We start from the raw sequence: 25339 nt of genomic DNA, 5'->3' as shown, positions 1-25339 counted from the left end.
TGGCTGTTCTGAGGGAAAACAGGTGAGACTCCCCATCCCCCGTGTTTACTTCTTTAACTTCTAGACCAGCAGCATTTACACACTGCAGACTTGACACCACTGTGATCTGTTCTGCAGCTAAACAAGTTAGTTTTGTTGCACAGTCTACTGTTAAAGCTCTTTCACAACTGTTTAGGTTCAGCTGCTGAGTCATTACATCCTGGTGATCAGTAACACTTACGATCTGCAATGTTTAACTGGAATTTCCAAAAGTATTATAAAAAAGAAAAATATTTTGTTGTAATACCATTAAAAGAAAACTAATGAATGGGTGTGTATCAACATGAAATGGAAGCTGCAATAAAATTGTGACGTGCTGACTGGATTGTGGGAAGTTGCCAGTTTGCAGTCAGTTAGCAGAAAATGAATAGGGTACATTCACACGACAACAATGTATTAAAGTTTTTTTTCTTTGTACAGAAATCCAAATTATCTCCATTCACATGATCTATGACAAGGAATAAAAAAGCTGTATTTTGCGTGCAAGGTCAGAATTTAGCAATGCCACTTATACACCTTTAATTGTGCTTTTCTATATGTTAGTTCAAAGTGACCATGTCTGTCACAATGCAGATACATTTTTGAACTCAACCTTGTTGCTGATTTAAAGGTGCAGTGTGTAGTATTTATGAGGATGTATTAAAAGAAATGCAATATAATATACATATAATATACATAATCTCTCGTTTCTCATAAAGTCTCGGTTTCGTATTTAACCCTTAACCGGAGATGTTTCGTCAGTGACTGACATAATGGGGGGAAGCCTATCACCTTTGTGTTCTACAAAACGAGCCAATGGCAAAGCAATGCCATGGGTCTGTGGAATTGGCATAGCCCCACCTTGTGGGTATATAAGGAAATAGCTTATGTGTGGTGGGCGTTCTGGCACAATATGGCTGCCATCGCAAGTGGATGCTTCAGTGGAACCGCACTCTTGGGCTGGAGTGGGATAGAGAGCTCGCTGCCGTGCCCCTGGGTCGATGTGGGGTGGCTGCCATCTGAGAGGGAGGGGAGGAGTCGCCGCGCTTGCCGTGAGCCGGAGTCTGCTGCCGTCCACTGGTTAGGGGAGGAGCAGGGAGCACGGGGCTCGCTGCAGGGTCCCTCAGTAGGAGGACTGACCGCCGGCCGCCAGGGGGCGGAGGAGGATCGAGCTGTCCACCAAGCGTGCAGTGCCATCGCACAGCACTGCGAGGAAGAGCCTCTCGGCGGGCGGAGGGCCGAACGGCAGTGTGTCTGGGAACCGGACCAGATTTTTTTTTCTTTCTTTCTTTCTTTTTCCCTCTCTCCCCTCTCTCGTTCTGTTGCTCCTCATGCTCCCGTCTCCATTTCTCTCGCCTCTCTGTCCTTACCCCCAGGTGTCGCGGCCGCCGTGATCAGCCAGTCTCGGGAATTAATCTGAATTATTCTGCAGAAATGCCTAGGCATCCAGGGAGAACACACATGTTGTGCTGGATCAGACAGGAATGAGTTTTCACAGATTTGCATTTTTGTCTTCACAGACATGATAATGGTTTCGTTTTCAAAAACGTTCTCTTTGAAAGGGGGAGGATAGTTTATGAAATGTAAAAAAATAATGATGTGATGGATTAAGAATTTATAGTAAACACTGCACAAAAAAATCGATTTTGATTTCATGGTGACCCAAAAATAAGAAATCTGTTATTATTTTTAACCCTAATGTTATATTTTACATAGACCATCTTCCAATGAAGAAAAGTGAAGCCGCCAATGCCTGAATATGGGGCTGACATTTTGGCACCTGCATCTGCGCAGTAGAGAGCAGGAAGTAGGACCACAATATTAAAACCCCGCCCATATTCCCGCATTATCTGTTAGTGCAGTTTACTGCAGAACAACTCATTGTGTCAGTGTGAATTAAAAAGTAATGTAAAAGTAGAAAATAAAGCTAAAGCTCCTGAAAATTCAGAAAAAAAGTCAATTGGTGCCTGGGTTAATCACAGCTGTCAATCATGACATCAAACCCCTGTTTTTTATAGTATCAAAACCAAACTTAAAAATATAATAAAACAAAAACTTGGACTTACATAAGTGGGATAAAAACTACCTAAAATGACAGAAACTACAATTTGGAATGTAATTTGATTGTTTCATTTGTCTCACATCCCACTAGAATACATGGAGGGGGTTTATTGAGTTATACTAGGACCAACCACCTGGGTTCAATCGAGACACTTTGGCTTATGGCATGCTTGATATTTTCCCACTGAATTTGAATTTTGAAGTGATTCTTTCAAGCAGCTCTATCAAAATATTATAAAGTGGTCCATATGACTTACGCTAATATTCCAAATCTTTAGAAGTTACCTTGTGAAAAACAAAATTTGTTCTTATGTATACTTTGCACAAAACGTATACAGTACTGATTGTCCTGTTGTGTCCAAAGCACAATAAGAGTAGACTGGGTAAACCCAGCTTGAACTGCCGGCAGTTTGATTTTGCCCGGCAACTCAGTCTGGAAACCTGTACATTCATCAAGAAGTCCTCGCTTCAGCCTGTAGCACGATGTCGTACTGGATCAGATCCAACACGTACTGGACGTGCATGCGCGGTGGTTTCATTCACAGTTTGATGACGTCACATACGCATGCGCAGTAGAGTTCTGGCGACATGTGCAGTTTTGGTAAACTGGATAAATAAATGCTCAAACCGCTCGCGCAAATATAATGATTAATAACATGCTTACGCCATAAGGACACACGTTTAACATTTTGAATGTGTAGGCTACTGGTATTTTAAGTTTAATTTAAGTTGTTTACAGATCGTGTTGCATTGTACCTTGAGGATTAAAATTACAGAGACATTTACTTTACTCATTTTTGCTACCACTTAACAGCAAATATGACCAGAATATATTCATATTTTAACTATTTTGCATGCATGTAGAGAGAAACTAGGATAACTTAAGCATCACATTTATGAAAAGATTATTTATTCATCAATAATTACTTGTTAGCCTACTATTTATCAGTACTACTACACAGGTTGGAACATCATATACAATATTGATCAAATATGTCACTTAAGACCAGCACATGCATTAAGTTAACCCAGAGATCTGTATGTATGACGTCGCCATAACGATCCACCATCCAGTACGTATTGGATCTGATCCAGCTACGTCATCGTGCTACAGGCTGCAGCGAGGGGTGTCTGACATTCATTTATACTGCTTCTGTTACACTTTTGCAGGAACCAATCACAGACTGGCTTATCCACCTATTGGCGGGTTTAACACGATGACGGATTGAGAAGCGATGGGTCGTTGCCCATTGATTACGCCTCTTGCGGTCTGAATGGTTGAAAGACTATCCAATTGCATACAGAGTCATTCAAATAATGCTTGTTGATCCCGTCGCTAGTACAGTAGAAAATCCAGAGCAGTCTCCCCAGACCAATGTTCAATTTTAAATTGAGCTTGGTCTGGTGATAGTCAGACAACAATAAGAGTGTTGCATTGTGCAATTTTTGCTCTTCACACCCCCAAACAACACTACGTTACTACTAGTGTGTCACCGCGGGTCATGTTATTCAACATGGCAAAATATTTTGAGGGGGTGATCCACACCACACATCACTTATAATAAATATTACTATATTTTGTCCATTTAGATTTCATGGTGACTTTATTCTAAGAGTGGCACAAAAAAAATGCTATTTTGATGCTAATACTCTGTCAGTGAAGCTTCTTTGATCTCATGTGCCCTTTTCATTGGGCCTTGACCTCAGATGTCAACCGCTTCTTTGTTCTCATGTAGCAAGTTGGAATGCTGGAGAAACTCATGAAGAGTTCAAAGTACAAGGGCTGAACTCCAAAATGTTCTACCTAAATTCACGATGGTTTCAAACAGCCTATTTTGTAATCATTATCTTTAAATGCATCAAATATCACAAGATATAAACAATACAAAATATTTTTTTCTGTACTACTTGACCAACTATTTCATTAGAGGCCCTGTGTTTGTTTCTTATGTTTAATTTCTTGTTAGTCCCACGTTTAGCAAAACTGTGTTCTTTTCTTCCATTTGTAACCCTGCTGTCGCAAGATCAAGCCTTATTTTATTTAACATTTGTTTCACTCAAACTTCACCTTCCACTCCACTGTATCTTGTTTGTGTTTCTCCCAGGCAGTCTGATCTTAGACGTCAGGAAGCAGTCCAGCTGTAAAAACAGTAGATCACCCTGCCGAACCAACAAACATTGCTGCACAAAACTGCACAAAACTGTATTTTATGCAAAAACATGTTTTCGTCTTTAACAGATCAACCTTATACAGTATAACACAGCACATTTTTTACATATAGATTTGTTCCAAATGTAAAGTGCAATACAAATAAAATGTATTATTATTATTATTTTTATTATTATTATTATATAGTACATTTGTTACTATAACCAATTTTTTCTATACTGCTGATGGACCGTCAAAAGACTCCAAAGCGCGTGCTAATAGTTGGTGCACCGCTGCGGTGGACTGATGTTAAAAGGTCTGATGAACATTTTGTCCTGTTTTATTCTTACAGCAAACTGCTTTCTCAGCTGCAAACACCTTTGTCCTTGGCGTCATATCAGCCCTTTTACCCAAACAAACACTGTTGACAATACCAAAAGGTCAGACAACATTATTTTAATATGTTTTATTAGAAATTGTTTAGCTTTCTTAAGAATCTCTTCAAATGAAGTTTAGTCATTTCACAAACATTCTCTGAGCTGTGTACTGTTCATGTGGTGTCTTAAGCTAACAGGTCTCAACAGGTTAAGCATGGTGATTAATTTGCCTGTAAAAGGACATTCCTATATCCACTAAAGATCACGTTTTCATCATTTTGGGTGATATGTTAATGGCTTCTGTCCTTATATAACCAGACAATTATGTAAAATTAGCACTGATGTGATTATTGGGATCTCTTGCAATGAGAGCCTGATATACGATGGGCAACATTCCGTAACTGATGTTTATTTCTGAATAATTTGCTCATTTTTATTTTGGTTGTTCAACCAAGCAGATGACCAGATCTTTGTTAGTGGGGGAATGTATGTTTGACCCAGATTTGTTACATAACTACCAACACCCCACCCCCGTCCTCCACCTTAGCTGCACAAAACACACATTGTCTTGGCTCTATGGCTGTCATAGCAACTGAGCAGATTCTGCCCTGCTCACGTTTTGTAGAGAAATGTATTTATTAGGATTAACCCCTTGAGATGTACCATCTTGTTTTCGAGGGGGTCCCAACGTATAGTGGAACACAGTCATTAAATAGCAAAAACAGAATACTAATTAACAATACATTTATAAACCAACATTTACAATACATTTATATAACCAACCAAAAAACAAACATTACTTGAAAAATAGAACCACAAGTTGAAATAATAACACGTATACAAAACCATATTCTTATTAATGAATCTATTTGTAAATAAACAATATAAACCAAAAATCTATAAAGAAATATAAACAGTGACACATTCAATGATAGCATGTACAGTCATCACAAAATAAGAACAAAGTTTGTTTAAACATCTTAATTGAAGTAATAGATTGAATATCTGGGGGTAAATTATTCGTGGGGCTTTAACCCTATTTTGAGGCAACTGAAATCGAATCGTAGTATTATTTGTGTTATTTAAAGGGTGCGTTAGTAATATGCGGCTACAGTTGGGCGCACAATGTGCATATATTCCGCTTATTACACACACAGGGATGCGCAGCAGCACACAAACATTTTTAAATATTAAAAATAAAAGGATTCCTCTCTGGAGAAGTCTTCAGTCTTTCCCCTCGCAAATTCCGCCATGTAAATTACAAATCCGCCATGGTGCAAGCGCAACTGGCTTTAAAGGGAATGGGAGATGAAACTCTGATTGGTTTATAGCGCATTAAAATGCACCCATTACTAATTAAGAGACTATACCCTTTTTTGTCATTAATTTAGTAAAAGTGGATTCAGACATGCCTGTGCACCTGAGCCATGTGCTTCAAAATATGCGCTCACATGGTTAAAATAGGGCCTAAGTAATTAGTAAATTACTATACGTAAACGTATAAAAACCCAACGTTTCGCTTCAGAAAGCCTTTATTATGTGTGGAGTATGTTTAGAATGGATGGCCTTTTTTGAGCTTCAAACTCATCAGTCTTGATGAGTCAGTCTCATCAGACATTATAAAGCATGGAAACATCAGGATATTAATATAACTCTGATTGTGTTCATCAGAAGAAAGTCACATACAATGGATGGGTTGAGGGCGAGTCATTTTTATTTTATGGTGAGCTAATCCTTTTAGTAATGCAGTCGTTGTAGAAATATTGGTGATAACACAGTAATGCATAAATAATTTGAAAGCTGTTTATAGATACATTTTTCAAAAATGTAAGAAATAGAACAAATAGATATAGGTCTGTATAATTATGTTCGTTTTAACCAATTCAACTCATATTTTAAGTTTTTGCAACTTCTTTCTCGATGTGTACAATCTCTTTAAACTCCAGTTCCAGCGCCGTCCTGCAAGAATTGTCTGTTTGTGTGTGCTCAAGTGAATGGCATTCCTGGTTGAAGGGTGAAGAGTGTAATTGCATTTCCGCCACATGGCTCTCACTGATGCTGCATGTGATCAGCACATGGTCCCAATCAGCCATGCCCTGCCACTGTCTCTTTTAGCTCATTGTTGTCAATGTTTATGCATGCGCATGAGAGGGGTTGTGGAGGGGGAACACAATATTTAATTATCATTGCACAGATGCTTACAACCACCAAGTACTTATTAGTAAAAGTCACACTAAGTCGCAGAAGATGCTATAATCATTCAAATCCTGCAGGGTATAAAGATGCATGCAAATGGATCAGCACTCCGGTCATTTGCTGAGAACAGAATTCTAATAAGCCCAATCAGTGCTTGATACTCATTCAGGGCATGAAGCACACTGAACTCTGATTGGTGAGATTGTTCTGATCCAGGCTCGAGGCCCATGTTTACTCTTCTGTCCACGTTGAAGCAAAAGTTAATTTGTGTAGCCAAGACTTTATGTAACTTTTAAAAATCAGATGCAACGCAGTAATAACCAGAATACGTCATAAATGTATATAGTGATGTATTCTGATTATTACTGCGTTGTATCTGATTTTTAAAAGTTAATTTGTGTATACAACCATAAAGTCTTGGCTATAAAGAAAGTGGAAAATGGAAATGGAAGTTGTTATAATGGAACCTGACATTAAACAATCAAGCTGTACATTAAAAAAATGATAAATGAAATAGATAAAGGTATAAAGTACAAAGTACAAAACAACCAATAATTATTTACATATGCAAAAATGTGGCATCTTTAGCCTTTGTTCAAATATTATTTTAGAAATGTGTTCAAGATTTTGTATGCATATTGCTAGTTGATTGCAAATTCCAATAAGGAATAGCAGATTTATTATGTTAAAATGTAAAATTATACAGACAAGTAAATTAAGTAAATAAGAGTTTATAATAAAATCCAAGGTATTGTATATAACAGATGAAGATTGTGAAAGATCAGTATAGAGAAAGAATGAGCCAAAATAAGTAAGATATGTGCAGAATGAAAGAAGAGGTAGAAGAAACAAAGCGGCAGAAGGAGCAGAAGGAGAGAGAGTGAAGAGCAAAATAAGAGCAACAAATGCAGGAAACTTTCGTCCTCTTAAACTTGTGTTTTGGTCTAATAAGAAGGATAGACATTATGCCATAGCTGCTGCAATGCGATAATTCGAATGCCGAAGATAGAGGAAAATAGATATAGAAGGTATTGTTTTGACACCTTTAAGACCTTGCATTAACCCATGTCTGATAACATTTTTGATACAAAGGTTCATTACTCAATCTTACAGCACAAAAGCAAAGATCTTACATTTAGAAATAATCAAACATATCATATTACAGTAGAAGATATTGGGGCAAAAGTGTATTTAGTCAACCACCAATTGTGCAAGTTTTCCCACTTAAAAAGATGAGAGAGGACTGTAATTTTTTTATCATAGGTAATCTTCAACTATGAGAGACAGAATAAGGAAAAATAAAATAAAAACAAATCCAGGAAATCACATTGTCGGCTTTATAAAGAATTGATTTGCAAATTATGGTGGAAAATAAGTATTTGATCAATAACAAAAGTTAATGTCAATACTTTGTTATATACCCTTTGTTAGCAATGACAGAGGTCAAACGTTTTCTGTAAGTCGCCACAAGGTTTTTACACACTGTTGCTGGTAGTTTGGCCCATTCCTCCATGCAGATCTCCTCTAGACAGTGATGTTTTGGGGCTGTCGCTGGGCAACACAGATTTTCAACTCCTTCCAAAAATTTCGGGTTGAGATCTGGAGACTGGCTAGGCCACTCCAGGACCTAGAAATCCTTTTTACGAAGCCATTCCTTCATTGCCCGGGCAGTGTGTTTGGGATCATTGTCATGCTGAAAGACCCAGCCACGTTTCATCTTTAATGTCCTTGGCCCCATTGGCTTCATTCATTCTTTCCTTTACACGGATCAGTCATCCTGGTCCCTTTTCAAAAAAACACCCCAAAGCATGATGTTTTCACCCCCATGCTTAACAGTAGGTATGGTATAACTAAAAAAAGTTTTCATCTACAAAAAAGCAATATTTCTAGCTCTCACAGACCTGTAACTTCTTCTTTAAGAGATTCCTCTGTCCTTCACTCGTTGCCTGTAATGGCATCTGTTTGAACTCGTTATTAGTATAAAAGACACCTGTACACAAACTCAAACAGTCAGACTCCAAACTCCACTATGGCCAAGACCAAAGAGCTGTCAAAGGAAACCACAAACAAAATTGTAGACCTGCACCAGGCTGGGAAGACTGAATCTGCAATAGATAGGCAGCTTGATGTGAAGAAATGTTGCTGCTTGAGCATAAATAGTATCTGCAAAGTTACAGCTCTGAAAGTTCAATGCAAACTAAAGAAATTGCCATTTCAATTTATTAAAGGGGGGGTGAAACACTCAGTTTCAGTCAGTGTCATGTCAATCTTGAGTACCTACAGAGTAGCATTGCATCCTGCATATCTCTGAAAAGTCTTTATTTTTTTAATAATTATATAAGAAAGATGCGCTGTTCCGAGTCTTTCCGAAAAAAGCCGAGCGGGTGGGGGCGTGTCGTGTGAGCGGAGCTAAATAATGACGTGTGCAGCAGCGCGCTGCTATTGTGTTGAGTCGAGTGCGTCATCCCTAACAGCGGGAAAAAAACTTTATTCAAAATAAAAATATGGCTTTTAATCAGATACAGCCATACATCTATGATCCGGAATCAGACCCAGAGGCTGCAGTTGAACAGGAGCAGCAGCAAAAACGACTAGAGCAGGACGTCTCTATACACTACGGTACAAGTTATACACTAACTATATAATATGCTTAGCGACTTGTGTTATTTACATATTTATACTTGAATTATATCGTCGTATTTTTGTCTTTGAAGGTGTACATGTGGGAAGTGCAGTTGTGCACGTGTGTTTGTGTGTTTACGCGTGGTTTGTGTAGACAGTAAGCGGACCGGTTTTGCACAGCAGGATTAGTTAGTGTTTACATAGAAAGACACGGAATAGTAGCGCATTTGAATGAAGAAGCGCGCTTATTTAGTTCAACATATTTCCCCACTCTTTGTGTATTGTTGTTTGGAGTGCTTTTACAATACACAAACATAAAGTTACACATATAGTGGCCAGCTAAACAAATGTACACGCACTACACATCGCATGCTCCATTGATCAATTAACTATACGTGATCATGTTTGGGCTACTTGATGAGCATAGGCAAAAAACACAGACATTTGAAGCACTCTTACTCACAGCCTGCGGTTCTAACGTTAGGACCTTTATCGTTGGGACTGCTCCATCCTTCAGCATTAGGCGATCGGGAAAATCCTGTGTCGAGCTGGGCCTTGTTTATGAAACAGTCGGCACCGAAATGCAGCGAACAGATATAAACATTCGCGCAACTCAGTTGCTGATCCGGAAAAGCAAATTACATCCACTGTTGCCTTAACGCGGGGTTTTGGGGAATCTGTGCAGGACTGTCTTGGTCTGGCAACCAAAAACGCACTTTTTTAGTGACATTGTTATGTTTAGCACATTGTTATGTTACCTGTTTAGCATCCTACAAGCCAGCGCTTTGATGGGCGTAGCCTGTTGCTTTCGCTCTCTCTCACGCGCTTCCGGTAGAATTGTCCGTAAGGCCCATACAAGGAAATTCCGCCCCCGTTAACGTCAAAGGGGACGCATGATCTCAAAAAACTTGCCGAAACTTATGACTAACCGGAAGTAGTATTTTTGACAAAGAAATACTCCCATCAAACGTCCACCTTAACTTTTGAAACTTTGTCTATGTTTAGTATGGGATTCCAAGTCTTTAACAGTGTAAAAAGATCAGTATGCATGAAACAGCATTTCACCCCCCCTTTAAGATATTGCCTTTTAAATTTAAAAACGGCCAGTTTGGACTACAACAAACTTCTTTCTGGGTTGGTGCAACATAAACACTTGCTAGTCACCGCAGATGTGACTTCTGCCCGTAATGGTAAGGGGCGTGGCGTTTCCGGACAACCTGTGCTTGGCACTTTAGCCAATGAAAAGACATGAAACTACATTTGGCCATCTAACCAATCAAAGACCATTGGGTTTTTCGGAGGAATGGGCTTCATAGAAACAGGAAGCAAACGAATTATTCAAAGGACAGTGGAGACAGCGGTGTGGAATAAAGGTAAAATATAAGAAAAATATAGCATTTAGAAAAAAAGAGTATTAAGACATGTTATGCTGCGCCCCATAAACACAACCAAGCTTAGAAAAAACCCACAGAGCCACTCCTTTAAAGAAATCAAGAACATGCTAAATAATATATATGTATATATATCTCTTGTTTGCTTTGAACTTTCAGACCTTTAACTTTGCAGATACTATTTATGCTCAAGCAGCAACATTAGACACTAACTAAAGTTAAAAAAGTGAAATTGCATGCAACCACCCCTTTAATTATATATATATATATATATATATATATATATATATATATATATATATATATATATATATATATATATATATATATATATATACATACAGGTCCTTCTCAAAAAATAAGCATATTGTGATAAAGTTCATTATTTTCCATAATGTAATGATAAAAATTAAACTTTCATATATTTTAGATTAATTGCACACCAACTGAAATATTTCAGGTCTTTTATTGTTTTAATACTGATGATTTTGGCATACAGCTCATGAAAACCCAAAATTCCTATCTCAAAAAATTTGCACATTTCATCCGACCAATAAATGAAAAGGGTTTTTAATACAAAAAAGTAAACCTTTAAATAATTATGTTCAGTTATGCACTCAATACTTGGTCGGGAATCCTTTTTGCAGAAATGACTGCTTTAATGCGGCGTGGCATGGAGGCGATCAGCCTGTGGCACTGCTGAGGTGTTATGGAGGCCCAGGATGCTTCGATAGCGGCCTTAAGCTCATCCAGAGTGTTGGGCCTTGCGTCTCTCAACTTTCTCTTCACAATATCCCACAGATTCTCTATGGGGTTCAGGTCAGGAGAGTTGGCAGGCCAATTGAGCACAATAATATCATGGTCAGTAAACCATTTACCAGTGGTTTTGGCACTGTGAGCAGGTGCCAGGTCGTGCTGAAAAACCAAATCTTCATCTCCATAAAGCTTTTCAGCAGATGGAAGCATGAAGTGCTCCAAAATCTCCTGATAGCTATCTGCATTGACCCTGCACTTGATAAAACACAGTGGACTAACACCAGCAGCTGACATGGCACCCCAGACCATCACTGACTGTGGGCACTTGACACTGGACTTCAGGCATTTTGGCATTTCCTTCTCCCCAGTCTTCCTCCAGACTCTGGCACCTTGATTTCCGAATGACATGAAAAATTTGCTTTCATCTGAAAAAAGTACTTTGGACCACTGAGCAACAGTCCAGTGCTGTTTCTCTGTAGCCCAAAAGTGGCTTGACCTGGGGAATGCGGCACCTGTATCCCATTTCCTGTACATGACTGTGCACGGTGGCTCTGGATGTTTCTACTCCAGACTCAGTCCACTGCTTCCGCAGATCCCCCAAGGTCTGGAATTGGTCCTTCTCCACAATCTTCCTCAGGGTCCGTCACCTTTTCTCGTTGTGCATCTTTTTTTTGCCACACTTTTTTCTTCCAACAGACTTCCCACTGAGGTGCCTTGATACAGCACTCTGGGAACAGCCTATTCGTTCAGAAATTTCTTTCTGTGTCTTAACCTCTCGCTTGAGGGTGTCAATGATGGCCTTCTGGACAGCAGTCGGGTCAGCAGTCTTACCCATGATTGCAGTTTTGAGTAATGAACCAGGCTGGGAGTTTTTAAAAGCCTCAGGATTCTTTTGCAGGTGTTTAGAGTTAATTAGTTCATTCAGATGATTAGGTTAATAGCTCGTTTAGAGAACCTTTTCATGATATGCTAATGTTTTGAGACAGGAATTTTGGGTTTTCATGAGCTGTATGCCAAAATCTTCAGTATTAAAACAATAAAAGACCTGACATATTTCAGTTGGGGTGCAATGAATCTAAAATACAGTGCCCTCCACAATTATTGGCACCCCTGTTAAAGATGTGGTCGCGGACTTCTAAAAATTCTCCTTTTTTTTTAAACAACATAGAACCCAAATGCAAAAAAAGAGAAAAATCCTACCTTTCGTTTAAGTACATTACTTTGGTGTTAAAAAAAATCACAGATTTGGAAAGAAAAAAAAACCTTGAAATCATGTGTCCCACAATTATTGGCACCCCTGATGTTAATACATTGTTCCACCCCCTTTTGCCAACAAGAGATCATTTAATCTTCTCCTACAACATTTCACAAGATTGGAGAACACAGAGAGAGGGATCTTTGACTATTCTTCTTTGCACAATCTTTCTAGATCATAGTGTCATGGGTCCTCTCTCATGCACTCTCTTCTTTAGCTCGCCCCACAGGTTTTCGATTGGGTTGAGGTCTGGGGACTAAGATGAACCATTTTTGTGTAGATTTTGCCACATGTTTTGGGTCATTATCCTAGTGATGACGACCCATCTTCAGCTTTCTGGCAGAGGCTATCAGGTTTTTATTTAAAATGTCCTGGTAGTTGAAAGCATTCATAATGCCATGCACCCTAACAAGGTTCCCAGGGCCTTTGGAAGAGAAACAGGCCCACAGCATCACAGATCCTCCACCATACTTCACGGTGGGCATGAGGTGCTTTTCGGCATACTAATCTTTTGTTTTACGCCAGACCCACTTAGAGTGTCTGTTGCCAAAAAGCTCAATCTTAGTCTCATCTGACCAAAGCACAAGATCCCAGTTGAAGTCCCAGTACTGCTTAGTAAACTCCAGACGTTTATGCTTGTGAGTGTTAGTGAGAAAAGGCTTTTTCCTTACATGCCTCCCAAACAGCTTGTTGGCATGTAGAGAGCATCTGATGGTTGTTTTGGAGACTTTGTGACCCCAAGATTCCACTCTTTGATGCAATTCTGTGACAGTGAGCTTAGGACATTTTTTTACTTCACTTACCATCTTCCTCACTATGCGTTGTGGCAAGATAAACTTAGGACCTCTTCCAGCCTTGTTTGTCACTGTTTAGTGGTTTTAAACTTCTTAATGATTCCTCTGACTATAGATAAGTTAAGGCGAGTGGCTATTTTCTTGTAGCCATTGCCTGACTTATGAAGGTCGACACACATCTGCCTTTCTTGAATGGTGTGTTTTCTTGTCTTTGCCATGTTGACAAATGGGTAAGAGAATTAGGCCTCTGTGTCACATCATATTTATACCCCACGGAAGCAGGAACTCATGAATTACTAATTAAAATTTCCTAGATACCCTAAGCAACTTTAGCAACTACAGAAAATATAGTTAGAAAAAAATAAATTACATTTTTCAGAGGAATTGTTAGGGGTGCCAATAATTGTGGGACACATGATTTCAAGTTTTTTTTTTTTCTAAATGTGTGATTTTTTTTTTTTTTACCACCAAAGTAATGTACTTAAATGAAAAGTTGGATTTTTCTCTTTTTTTGCATTTGGGTTTTATGTTGTTTTAAAAAAAGGGAGAATTTTTAGAAGTCCACGACCACATCTTAAACAGGGGTGCCAATAATTGTGGAGGGCACTGTATATGAAAGTTGAATTTTTATCATTATATATATATATATATATATATATATATATATATATATATATATATATATATATATATATATATATATATATATATATATATATATATATATATATATATATATATATATATATATAATGATAAAAATTCAAGAACATGCTAAATAAAATAAAGAACATGCTAAATAATAATAATAAAGAACAATGAATCAAAAAAATATTATGAATAAAGCATAAACATTTACCAGCTTGGACACACCAGTAGTGCTTACAGTCAATGGTTTTATTTGTCATACTGCAATAAAACATGCCAAATTGTGTGGACATAATTTTTGACCAGGATGACACACTAAGAAATTTTGAACACATGCACAAATTAAGAGAGATCCAAACAAATTCTAATAACTGATTGTGTTGTAGTCTGTGTAAGTATTTTTTTTATTTTTTTTAAAGCTTTTTAGCTAGTGTTGTAGTTTGCCTGTTTTTCCTAAATATATTCTCAGTGTTTTGGTTGTCCCCCATATTTATTTACTTACGGTAGATATGGTTTGAAGTTGTTGCACACTATATTTAAATGGTTTAATACAATTTCTTTGGTCATTAAAAACTAATTCCACTACTAACAAATGCCACTACTGTATATCTGCATATATGATTTACAACATATAAAACACATGACAACTTGCTCCAGATGACAGTTTGCCTTGACCTGACATTTATGGAAAGTACTCTTCCTGACAACACAATGAAGTTCACTTGGTGGCCATCTTAGGAATACAAGACTGTGCTACAAGTCCAAACCTTATCCAGTTGAAGGGGGAAATGCTGACATTTCAAAACAACAGCATCTGCAGTGATGATGTCATCAAACCGCCAGAACCATCCTAAAGAACAAGCAGTGACTTTGCCGAATTCCAATTGTCTGTTTCATTTGGAAGGCGGGTTGTCCTTTACTGGAGCTGCCATATTGGGCACTCCAATTACTTTCATTCATTGTAATACAAGTTTCCTGTCTGAGCTATATAGTCTCTGGTTTTGGTTCATATCTTTAATTATAAAGTTGACTCTTGCCTGAATGTATGTCAGTTTTGTTTTGTAATCACTTGTTTACACGTTACACAAATATGATGATATTGGAATCTCCGCTTGTTTGGAGCACTGATTTCAGATATTTCCATTTATTTTGGAGTTTGAAACTGTAACACAAAACTATAACTGGGGTCAAAAAGCCTTACGTTTGTCTTTTTGGACCTTGATTGTCTTTTAAACAATTTATACATACAGCCTCTGCAAACTTTAGTCCAGTTTCGTTCTAATCTATTGGAATTTACAACTGCTTTCCAGTTCTGTGTGCATCTGATGGTCAATGGATTGTGGGAGGCCTTTAGTATCTGTCAATGTTTATGAAAATAAAATATTACCATTAAAGGGATAGCTCACCCAAAAATGAAAATTACCCCATGATTTACTCACCCTCAAGCCAGATGTATATGGCATTCTTCTTTCAGAAGAATAGGAGTTATATTGACAAATATCCTGGCTATTCCAAGCTTTATAATGGCAGTGAATGGGAGTCCAAAATTTGAATGCCAATAAAGCGCATCCATCAGTATAAAAGTAATCTACAAAGGCCTTTATAAAGGCCTTATGGATGCACTTTTTTGGGTTTTATATTTTGGCTCCTATTCACTGCCATTATAAACATTGGATTAGCCAGGACATTTTTAGCTAAATCTGATTTTCTTTGTCTGAAAGAAGAATGGGTGAGCAAATCATGGGGTAATTTTCATTTTTTGGGTGAACTGTTCCTTTAAAGATGTATGACTCAAGGGAAAATAAATTCATAATGTGATTTGCAAAGTCACCCTTTTTTTATATAGCGCTTTTTACAATGCTGATTGTCCTTAACTGAGCAAGCCAAAATTGTATCATTTCCCATCCTTGAGAAAATACTAATTTGTGATGTGGCTGTAGTGGTTCTCTTTGTTTTACTATCTGAATATTGTTGGAACATTGTCTTCCCAGAATGTTGCCATGTTTGTGTGAAAGAACTTTATTTGGTTAGAACTTGAGTGATGTGCAGCTGTGTACATTCACAAATGTTTCTTAAGAACATTTGGTTTAAGTCATTAGTCACCTTCTTTTTTTACTCTAATTTGTTTGTTTAATGGAACAACAGTATTACACATTTCCTGCAAATTTGAAGTTGTTCAGTTCCAGTGAACTCAGTTGGAAGGGTTATGGCCAGTTAATTAAAACAGGGACTAGAACACATGTATATAAAGCCTGGGTGTTTCTGTTTTATCTGCCAAATCACTGTCAAAATCCTAACCCTCTGGTGCTACAAAAATTACAGATTTTTTTATTGTTATTATTTAAATTAAAATAATTATTTTAGTTTTAATTATGTTTTTTTTAATAGTTTCGATTTTTAGGGTAATTTATTGTGATAGATAGATAATATTCACTTATTACCTGTTGATCACTTTTTGAGCATAGACCTGAAAACTTAACCTTAAATGACTTGCAGCACATATGTTTCTTCTCTTTTTAAAGAAGACACTTTCCAGATTATTGCTGAAGTAAAAAGTGTTGAATTTTTTTTTAAAGAAGTTGAATTTATGTTTACATTCATAATTTATTAAAAATGCATAAAATAATATTTTAATTATTTTAAATTACATTTATATTATATATATATATATATATATATATATATATATATATATATATATATATATATATATATATATATATATATATATATATATATATATATATATATATATATATATATATATATATATATATATATATATATATTCCAAAACATGTTTTACTCTGAAGCTGTGAGAAAATAAAGTTGTCAAAATTTGAGGTTGATATCTCAAAAAAACGTACTTTGCTTTCAGTAAGATTTTGTTTGAATGCAGTACCAAACATTTCCACTAGATGAAATTTGATTACCTTTATTTTCCAATGCAGTCGTTTGTTTCCACAAACAGTACAAGTGTGCCTATTTTTCCCAGGACCTTTTAACCTTTTCAAACCATGTCCATGTTTTGTGCGTGTCCATATAGACAAAACCTTTACTAAGTTTTGCACTATTCCAATGAAGTAAAAAAAAAAAATCAGCACCAGATATAGCTAAAACAATTTCTCACATGGTAAAAGGTTAGGGAGTTCTTATTTCTATATACATATACCTGTACTGTATTTACAGGCAAGGGGGCAAATCTAACTCTTTTGCATACCAAACAACGCTGTCTGTTTTACTTCCACTAGGTGGAAAGTATGAAGACATACAAAACAGTTGCAGGCTCATAAAAATGATTTCCTTAATATTTCCAAACCTATGTATCCTTGTTACCTTCTGAGAACTGTTGACAACAAAACATTGCTGTGCATAAAACATGGATTCTTTAAAACCTATAATTGCATTTCTAGGAATAAAAACATTAAAGTCTTGACTTCTTTCTTCACAAAGAAGAAAGAATCTGCATACTGCCTGTTTTTACTGAACAAGCACTTAAGTAAATCTGGGATTCATATGAGGTGGAACAATCCAAAATGGCTTTCCAGCACAGTCAAATAAAAAATATTTTTTGTCAGTTTGTTTGTCAGGGTGATCCATGTTGCTCCTGTTTTTGTTATGGCTCTTTTGCACAATTACCCTTTAACCATCCATAATTGGACATTACAAAAATACTGATTGGTCTGACTCCACACCAGTTTTTCCATCAATACTATTTATATATAACTATTCCATACACTCAGCGCTCCACTGTTTTAAAGACTAACAATTTACCATAGCTTATAATTAAAGCTCCTAAAAACATAAAGTACTGCAGGGATGTTGGTGGTGTTGTTTTTGTTGGGTCAAAAGCCAGCAACAGGTTATCATTTTAGCACTTCTGGTTCTGTCAACCTTAAATCAATGGGTTTTTGGTTAAAGCTCAATATAATGTCACATTTTATTGTATGTAACAAACATAAGTAACCACCCCTTGAGATTTTTTTAAAGCTTTTACAGTTCTTGAATGGGGTAGCTGCTAACAAGCTTGTTGGGGACATTAAAGACAGTCATGCTAAAATAGTTAAACAGCTCCTCACTTAGTGTTTATGACCACGCTCTAGCAAACTACTCCAAATCAAACTTTTAGGGAAAACATTTAATCAATGACTCAAGTTTTCGAAAACTTGATGACATTGCAACCTTGGTGTAGTTTTTCGATTTAGCATTTTACTTTTTTTTAAACATTTTAGCATTAGGCTTAAAATTCTGAAGATGTTAATTTTTGAAGATTCGTGATGAAACACGCAAGAAACAAACTTCTGTTGGTCATAGAGCTTATTTTCTGCAATGGAAAGAAAATATTATTGGTTTTTGTCAAGGTAAACAGTGTGATGCCAACTTCCAGACTAGCCTACAAAAGTTACATCAATGCAGTACTCCAATCTGTCAAGAAGGACTGAGGAAAAGAAAAGAAACAAAACTACAGACACAGTAAAATTCTTGGTGTTTTAATGCACAAACCTTTGAACAGGTAACAATCAGAGCCATATTAGTACAAAATTCATTTTGGTCCCTGTGAGTACTATAACTTAAAAACTGGTGAACAAACAAAAAAATTGACTACAATAAGCATTCAAATCTAGTTAGTTTATAAAAACTATGTTGATTTGTAGAACATACTTAAAACCGGTACAAAAACAGCTTTAGTCATAAAGGCCAATTAGTAGTTGTGATATTGGCCGCATACTTTTATCTCTATAAAACTAGGATTCCTGTCAGAATCTGGTATCATCACCTAAAAATCTATAAATAAAAAAAACTGGCAGCGAGAAAGCTAAATTTGTAGAATAAACTGACCCAACGAGCAGAATACACTGACCCAATGTGCATTTCCACAACCAACTAACAGCGAAGCAATCCATGTAGTGTCATCCCTCATTTCAGATGGACTAATGAACACAAAATACAAGCCGTCAGATTTGATTACTTAAATGACGTTTCAGTCCAGTATTCACTTGTATGTCATTGGCTCATCACCCTCTTCGCTGAGCAGACATGTGCGTATAAGAGCCTCAGTGACTGCGTACGGGTCGCAGTTGGCTGAAGGACGGCGGTCTTCAAAGTAGCCCTTCATTTCTTGGCCAACAGATCGTGGAATTCGGATGCTAGCACCACGGTTAGCCACTCCAGCAGAGAACTCGTTGATGTTGGAGGTCTCGTGATGGCCAGTCAGTCGTCTGGCATTGTCCAACCCTCCTTTAGGATCATAGGCACGGATATGGTACTGGTGTCTCTTGGCCAGCCTCTCAATTGATTCCTCAATGTGTCTAAAATGAAATAAATTTGATTAGCAAACGAAACATTTGATTTCACATCTTAAGATGCACGTCTTTCTTTCACACACTCACTTCAAACCCCCTTCCTCACGCATCTCCTTGGTGCTGAAGTTGGTGTGGCAGCCAGCTCCATTCCAGTTCCCTGGAATGGGCTTTGGGTCAAAAGAGGCCACAACACCGAAGTCTTCACAAACCCTGTGCAGAAGGAAGCGGGCGATCCACAAATGGTCTCCCATCTCAATTCCCTCACAAGGGCCAACTTGGAATTCCCACTGAAGAACAAAGACACATCTTCAGCAACTCATTTCTATATTGGATTGAAAACTAAATGTACAAACATGCTGCTCATTGTCTCAGCCCAGTGGGAAAACTTTACCTGTGCAGGCATGACTTCAGCATTAGTGCCGCAGATTTTTACTCCAGCATACAAACAGGCTCTATAATGGGCTTCCACAACATCTCTTCCATAGGCCTTATCAGCTCCCACACCACAGTAGTACGGACCTAATCATACAAATCATTTCCTTAAATAAACAGGAGTCTTCCTGCAAACAAAAAAACTTCCGAAACTATCCATAGATGACATGTACCTTGAGGTCCAGGGAAGCCATTGGAGGGCCAACCAAATGGATGACCATCTGTGCCAAGAATAGTGTACTCCTGTTCCATTCCAAACCAAGGATGTTGGTTCTGCACCATATCCATGATCTTTTTACACAGCTGACGAAGATTGGTTTCTTAAGGAGAAACACAAAAAACATTAATGCAACCATCAAATGTGATATCATACGGTATAACAAGTTATCGAAGACCAATTATGGTATCAATTTACTCACCAGCAGGTTTGCGGTTGTATTTGAGAACGTCACACAGAACCAGTTTGTTGGGATCCTTTCTGAAAGGGTCTCTGAACATGGCTTGGGGTATCAAGTACATGTCACTGTTGGACCCCTCAGACTGATATGTGCTAGAGCCATCAAAGTTCCATTCAGGAAGCTCTACAGAGAGAGACACACACACACAATACAAATACTCATACTTTTTCCAACACTGTTTCACTGTTAAACTTCCATTCAGGAAGCTCTACAGAGAGAGACAATACAAAGACTTTTTTCAACACCGTAGTGTTTCAGAAAAACAAAAAGCTTTTTTTTTTTAAGAGACACATAAAAGATTATCTGAATTGACAATAACTACCTTCAACGGCCTTAGGTTCTGAATCTAGAGTCCTGGTCTTGCATCTCAAGCCCTCCCCGGTTCCATCAATCCAGATGTACATAGCCTGGACATGGTCTCCCTGAGGGAGGTCCATGTACTGCTGTTTCACAGCTTTGCTCAGCTTGGAACTGGCTGAAGTGGCCATGGTGGTGCTATATCAAACCTGTTAGGAGACAACGCTGTAAATACACAACTCGTATTTTTTTTTTTTTTCAACAATAAAAATAAAATAAAAATCCCAATCACCCCGACTTCACCATATCAAATCTCTCTCACACATAAGTTACTGAAAGAGCTCACATATAAATTCCTATTATCAGAAACAACGTGGCCGGTTAAACCAGTCAGTCATCACGCAATCCAAGTCAGACAAAAGAGTAACGTTACCACGAGAGCGAGCGTCTTATCGTCAATTCACTGAAGTTAATATGGTCATAATGTTTATGAGTTAAAACGAAAAGAACGCAGTTACCATTAACTACACAATGTAACGTTAATAAGGTTCAGGGGGGAGAAATTAATCGGTAGAAAACAAATAATGTTCAACTAGGCCATTTCAATGCCTGGCATAATAAAACTGATGCAACATATTGCTGTGATGGCATCAAAGCAATTTAAAAGTTACATTCAAAGCAGTCCTGGATAACACAATTAAATCTTAAGAATCTACGAATCTCAATTTAACACTAAATCATCATTTAACGTATCATTTAAAGTTACTCTTGATATTAAAACAGCCAAAACCAGAATATGTACTGCTACAATACGTTTTGATTATTCACGATACATACCTATCAGCGAGTATAAATAGTCACTATAGGAGTGCCTGTAGTTCCAAAGGGTTTTTAAAAAGATTCCTGTCTGTTTGTCTCTCATCCTCCTAACAAACAGCTTTTGCTTTGGCCGAACTTTTAAAGTGGGTTTCTGATCCTTTCGTTGCTGATTGGATAAAGGAAAACGTGATTTGCGCCTGTCTATGCGTCGTCATAATAAAAGATAATTTCATTGGACGACATTGAAAATGGGCGGGACATCCCCACGTTTTTCAGGATAGTCTTTCTTAGACAAAGAACATAAATGTTCTGTTGATGTAAATCATTTTACATAACCTTTTAATACATGGTTGAACATATACGTCCGTCTACTGACAAAGACACGGATGCTGCTGCCAGTAAACTGTTGATTAAAAAAAAAAAAAAAAACTGGCTAAACCAAACACTTGGTCTATCACACACTCTGGTGGCGTTGTGGAAACATCAAGACCCGCACAGCTGAAAAAGTGTTACTACACTTAACTAACCTACTAAACTAGCACACCCACGCACGCACAACAAAACATACATTAATTAAATAAATAGGCTACACTTACTGCATAAAGGTAAAAAATCAGGTCCTTTATTTGGTCAATTGAATAACAGGGGCATCACATGAAAGGCCAAACATTTAGGCCAATATATCTCATATAAACAGTAATTAGAAAACCATTTTCATTGGTCTCAGACTTTTGGACAACACTTTATTTCACAGGTTTTGTATAGCCTATAGCTCTTTTTACTATATAGCCTACTATTTGAGTTTTGATCAACAGTGTTTATTATTATTTTATTGGCTCAACAAAGTCTCTGAAAATTATATTTAAGTGGAAGTGGTAGTTATCTGACATATCTGACATGCATCTGAAAGCAATTGGATGAAGAGAGTATGAACACATATTATATAATAGTTTAAATTTAATTATGTGAATATCTGATACATTGTATGACTCTTTGTTCTAAGTGTGTAAAATAGACCATATTATGAAACTAAAGACATGTCAGTTGGGGGGAAAACGAGTTAGTGTTGTTTGCTGTTTGTTCTTGAGGACTGAATGCATCAAAATTGTTGGTTATCAATATACTGACAATACCAATATACAAAGAGTTTTGATTGAGCATACTCGGGATGCTTAAGGTTTCATTTGTTTGTTTTAATGTTTTACTTTATAGTAATTTAATTTGGGGTAGGATATTGAAATAATCCCCCCACCAAACTTTACACTTGGCACAATGCAGTCAGGCTAGTACCGATCTCTTGGCAACCACCAAACCTAGATTCGTCCATCGGATTGCCAGACAGAAGCGTGATTTGTCACTCCAGAGAACACGTCTTTACTGCTCTAGAGTCCAGCTGGCGGCGTACTTTACACAACTGCACCCGGCTTGCATTGCACTTGGTCAGCTGCTCAGCCATGGAAAACCATTCCATGAAACTCTCACACTGTTCTTAAGCTAATATGAAGACCACATGTTTGACACAAGTTTGGAGGTCTGTAGCTCTGACTCTGTAGAAAGTTGGCGACTTCTGCAAACTGTGCACTTCAGCATGCGCTGACCCCGCTCTGTGATGTTACGTGGCCTACCACTTCGTGGCTGAGTTGCTGTTGTTCCCAATTTCTTCCACTTTGTTATAATACCACTAACAGTTGACTGTGGAATATTGAGTAGTGAGGAAATTTCACTAATGGACTTTTTGCACAGGGGGCAACCTTGGTCTCATGCTTGAATTCACTGAGCTTCTGAGAGGGACCCATTCTTTCACAAATGTTTGTGAAGCAGTCTGCATGCCTAGGTGCTTGATTTTATACACCTCATGGCCATGGACGTGATTGGAACACCTGAATTCAATGATTTGGAGGGGTGTCCCAATACTTTTGCCAATATGGTGTATTTGAACTCGGTCATGACCGAGTATGACATGTGGCACTATGGTTTCGAAATGAAGCTATTCTGTCTAGATTTTTGTAAAAAAATTTAAATAAAGAAAAAAAAAGATTCTAGTCCAGATCTACAGGTTTAATATGAGTCAACTGTGTTTAGTTAGAAATGCCCCATGATGAAATGTATTTTAAAGTAACCTGGTTGCATTCAAATTTGGAGTTTATTGAAATTAAAAATTTAAGTTGATACAATGAAGTAAATTGGTTTAATAGAAACTCAAAATATTATTGTATCTGAAACACATAAAAAATGTTATAAATCATGGAAATGGCAAAAATTGGCATGTTTTACAGTTATATTTCATTACAAATAAAGGTTGTCACTTCTCAAAAATGTTAATTGTATTAACGCAATTTTTTATTTTATTTCAATGAACTCAAAATTTGAAGGCAACCATGCAGGTAACTTATTTTTTAAATATTTTTTACAGTGTAGAGCATCTCTCCATTATGAATGCTTGTAGTTCTCTATTAAATTAGCAATTTAAGCTTATTTTTGTTTATTTAAAAGTATTACACATAATTATTAAAATATATTATAGAGGCTCAGTTGGTGGCCCTGTTCTGTTGCCTCGAAGCAAAAAAGGTTCTTGGTTCAAGTAGACCTTTCTCTATGGAATTTACCCTGTGTTGGCATGGGTTTCCTCCGGGTCCTGTGATGGACTCGTCATTCACCATTCAGCATGACCCTGGAGAAACGGATTGGAGCTGGATGGATAAACGAACATTTTTTAATGTTTAACATCACATACATTTACATGATATGAATACTGTAGTCATATCAGTAGCAAAAAGTGTATTTGGAGCGGGTATCGCTAAAACAACAACATATGTTATGCCACTTTTCTTACAAATAAGAGGAGTCACAAGGCATATTCTGTAATTAACAATATTTATTTCATTTCATTTAGCAATGACAATGAAAACACATTTGAAGAGTTCACACGTAATCCTTTAGTTGCACAGCTTGGTAGGGATAAACATTTTCTTGCCTGTTTCTAAAGGAGGGGCTCAAGTCAAGTGTGACACATTACACTAAATACTACTACTACTACTACTACTACTACTACTACTACTACTACTAGGTCTACTAAATATTATTATTAATAATAAGTTATTTAGTTAGTTAATAGATATTAAAAATAATGTTGGAGTGATGTTTTTATTTCAATATATTGTAATTGACCCCTTGTCAAAAAAAACAAACAAAAAAAAAAAAAAAAAAAAAAAACGATTGGAATGTAAGTTCCAGTAGGATCTTATGTGATTTATAGAATCTTATTGGACAGTGTGTTTAAATATCCTATCCCATTACACTATTTCTAAAGGAACCCTATGACATATTTTGGAACAGAACGGAAATTCTAAACGGAATCCTAGGTGTCTTATTGGAATAATTTCGGATTTTTTTTGACAAGGGACAGGACAACACGAAGGAGGTCAAACAATTGAGTGATATGCCCACACGGTGTCGCTATAGTCTACGCTTTATTTATTTCCAGCTTTCTAATGAAATTGAGGCAACACATGAGATCCAGCATTTACGGTGAAAGCTGCACTAAATGAAAGATACCTGAACTACTTGTTAACATTTCCATAGATGTTTATCGTTATACTGGATGCCTTTTTTTTTTAATAAACTAAAGAGTTTGATTAACTTGTTATTGCATTGTGACTTATTGAATTCAGCAGGTAGTACATAATAGGCCCTACCGTAATAACACATTTACATGGCTCCCACCCCCTGCGCGCGCACTTTCTCTCTATCTCGTTCACATGCA

The 25339-nt window shown here is 37.1% G+C and overlaps 2 protein-coding genes across 3 annotated transcripts in view; one reads left to right on the top strand and one right to left on the bottom strand.

Annotated features, from left to right (window-relative positions):
* The window catches only part of sec16b (SEC16 homolog B, endoplasmic reticulum export factor), a 98369-nt gene that overhangs the window by 55042 nt on the left and 17988 nt on the right, over positions 1-25339 (top strand). Inside the window, exon 27 of one of the 2 annotated variants that reach the window (XR_010908616.1) lies at positions 4185-4281. The exons of the other annotated variant lie outside the window; for it this stretch is intronic. The gene's annotated coding sequence lies outside the window, so the exon portion shown is untranslated. Of the gene's footprint in view, positions 1-4184; positions 4282-25339 lie in introns of those variants that run through there. 2 annotated transcript variants of the gene reach the window in all.
* glulb (glutamate-ammonia ligase (glutamine synthase) b) lies at positions 18742-21732 on the bottom strand. The gene is made up of 7 exons (XM_067459534.1): positions 21595-21732; positions 20783-20966; positions 20422-20583; positions 20176-20322; positions 19962-20089; positions 19658-19857; positions 18742-19576 (listed from the first exon to the last, which is right to left on the bottom strand). Exons 2-7 carry the CDS (start codon positions 20946-20948, stop codon positions 19261-19263), a joined length of 1119 nt encoding a protein of 372 aa, XP_067315635.1. The 5' UTR covers positions 20949-20966; positions 21595-21732; the 3' UTR covers positions 18742-19260.

This window comes from Pseudorasbora parva, chromosome 12, assembly GCF_024679245.1.
Source record: "Pseudorasbora parva isolate DD20220531a chromosome 12, ASM2467924v1, whole genome shotgun sequence".
In the NCBI taxonomy this organism is placed as follows: domain Eukaryota; kingdom Metazoa; phylum Chordata; class Actinopteri; order Cypriniformes; family Gobionidae; genus Pseudorasbora; species Pseudorasbora parva.
This window is presented reverse-complemented; position numbering and strand designations above follow the sequence as displayed.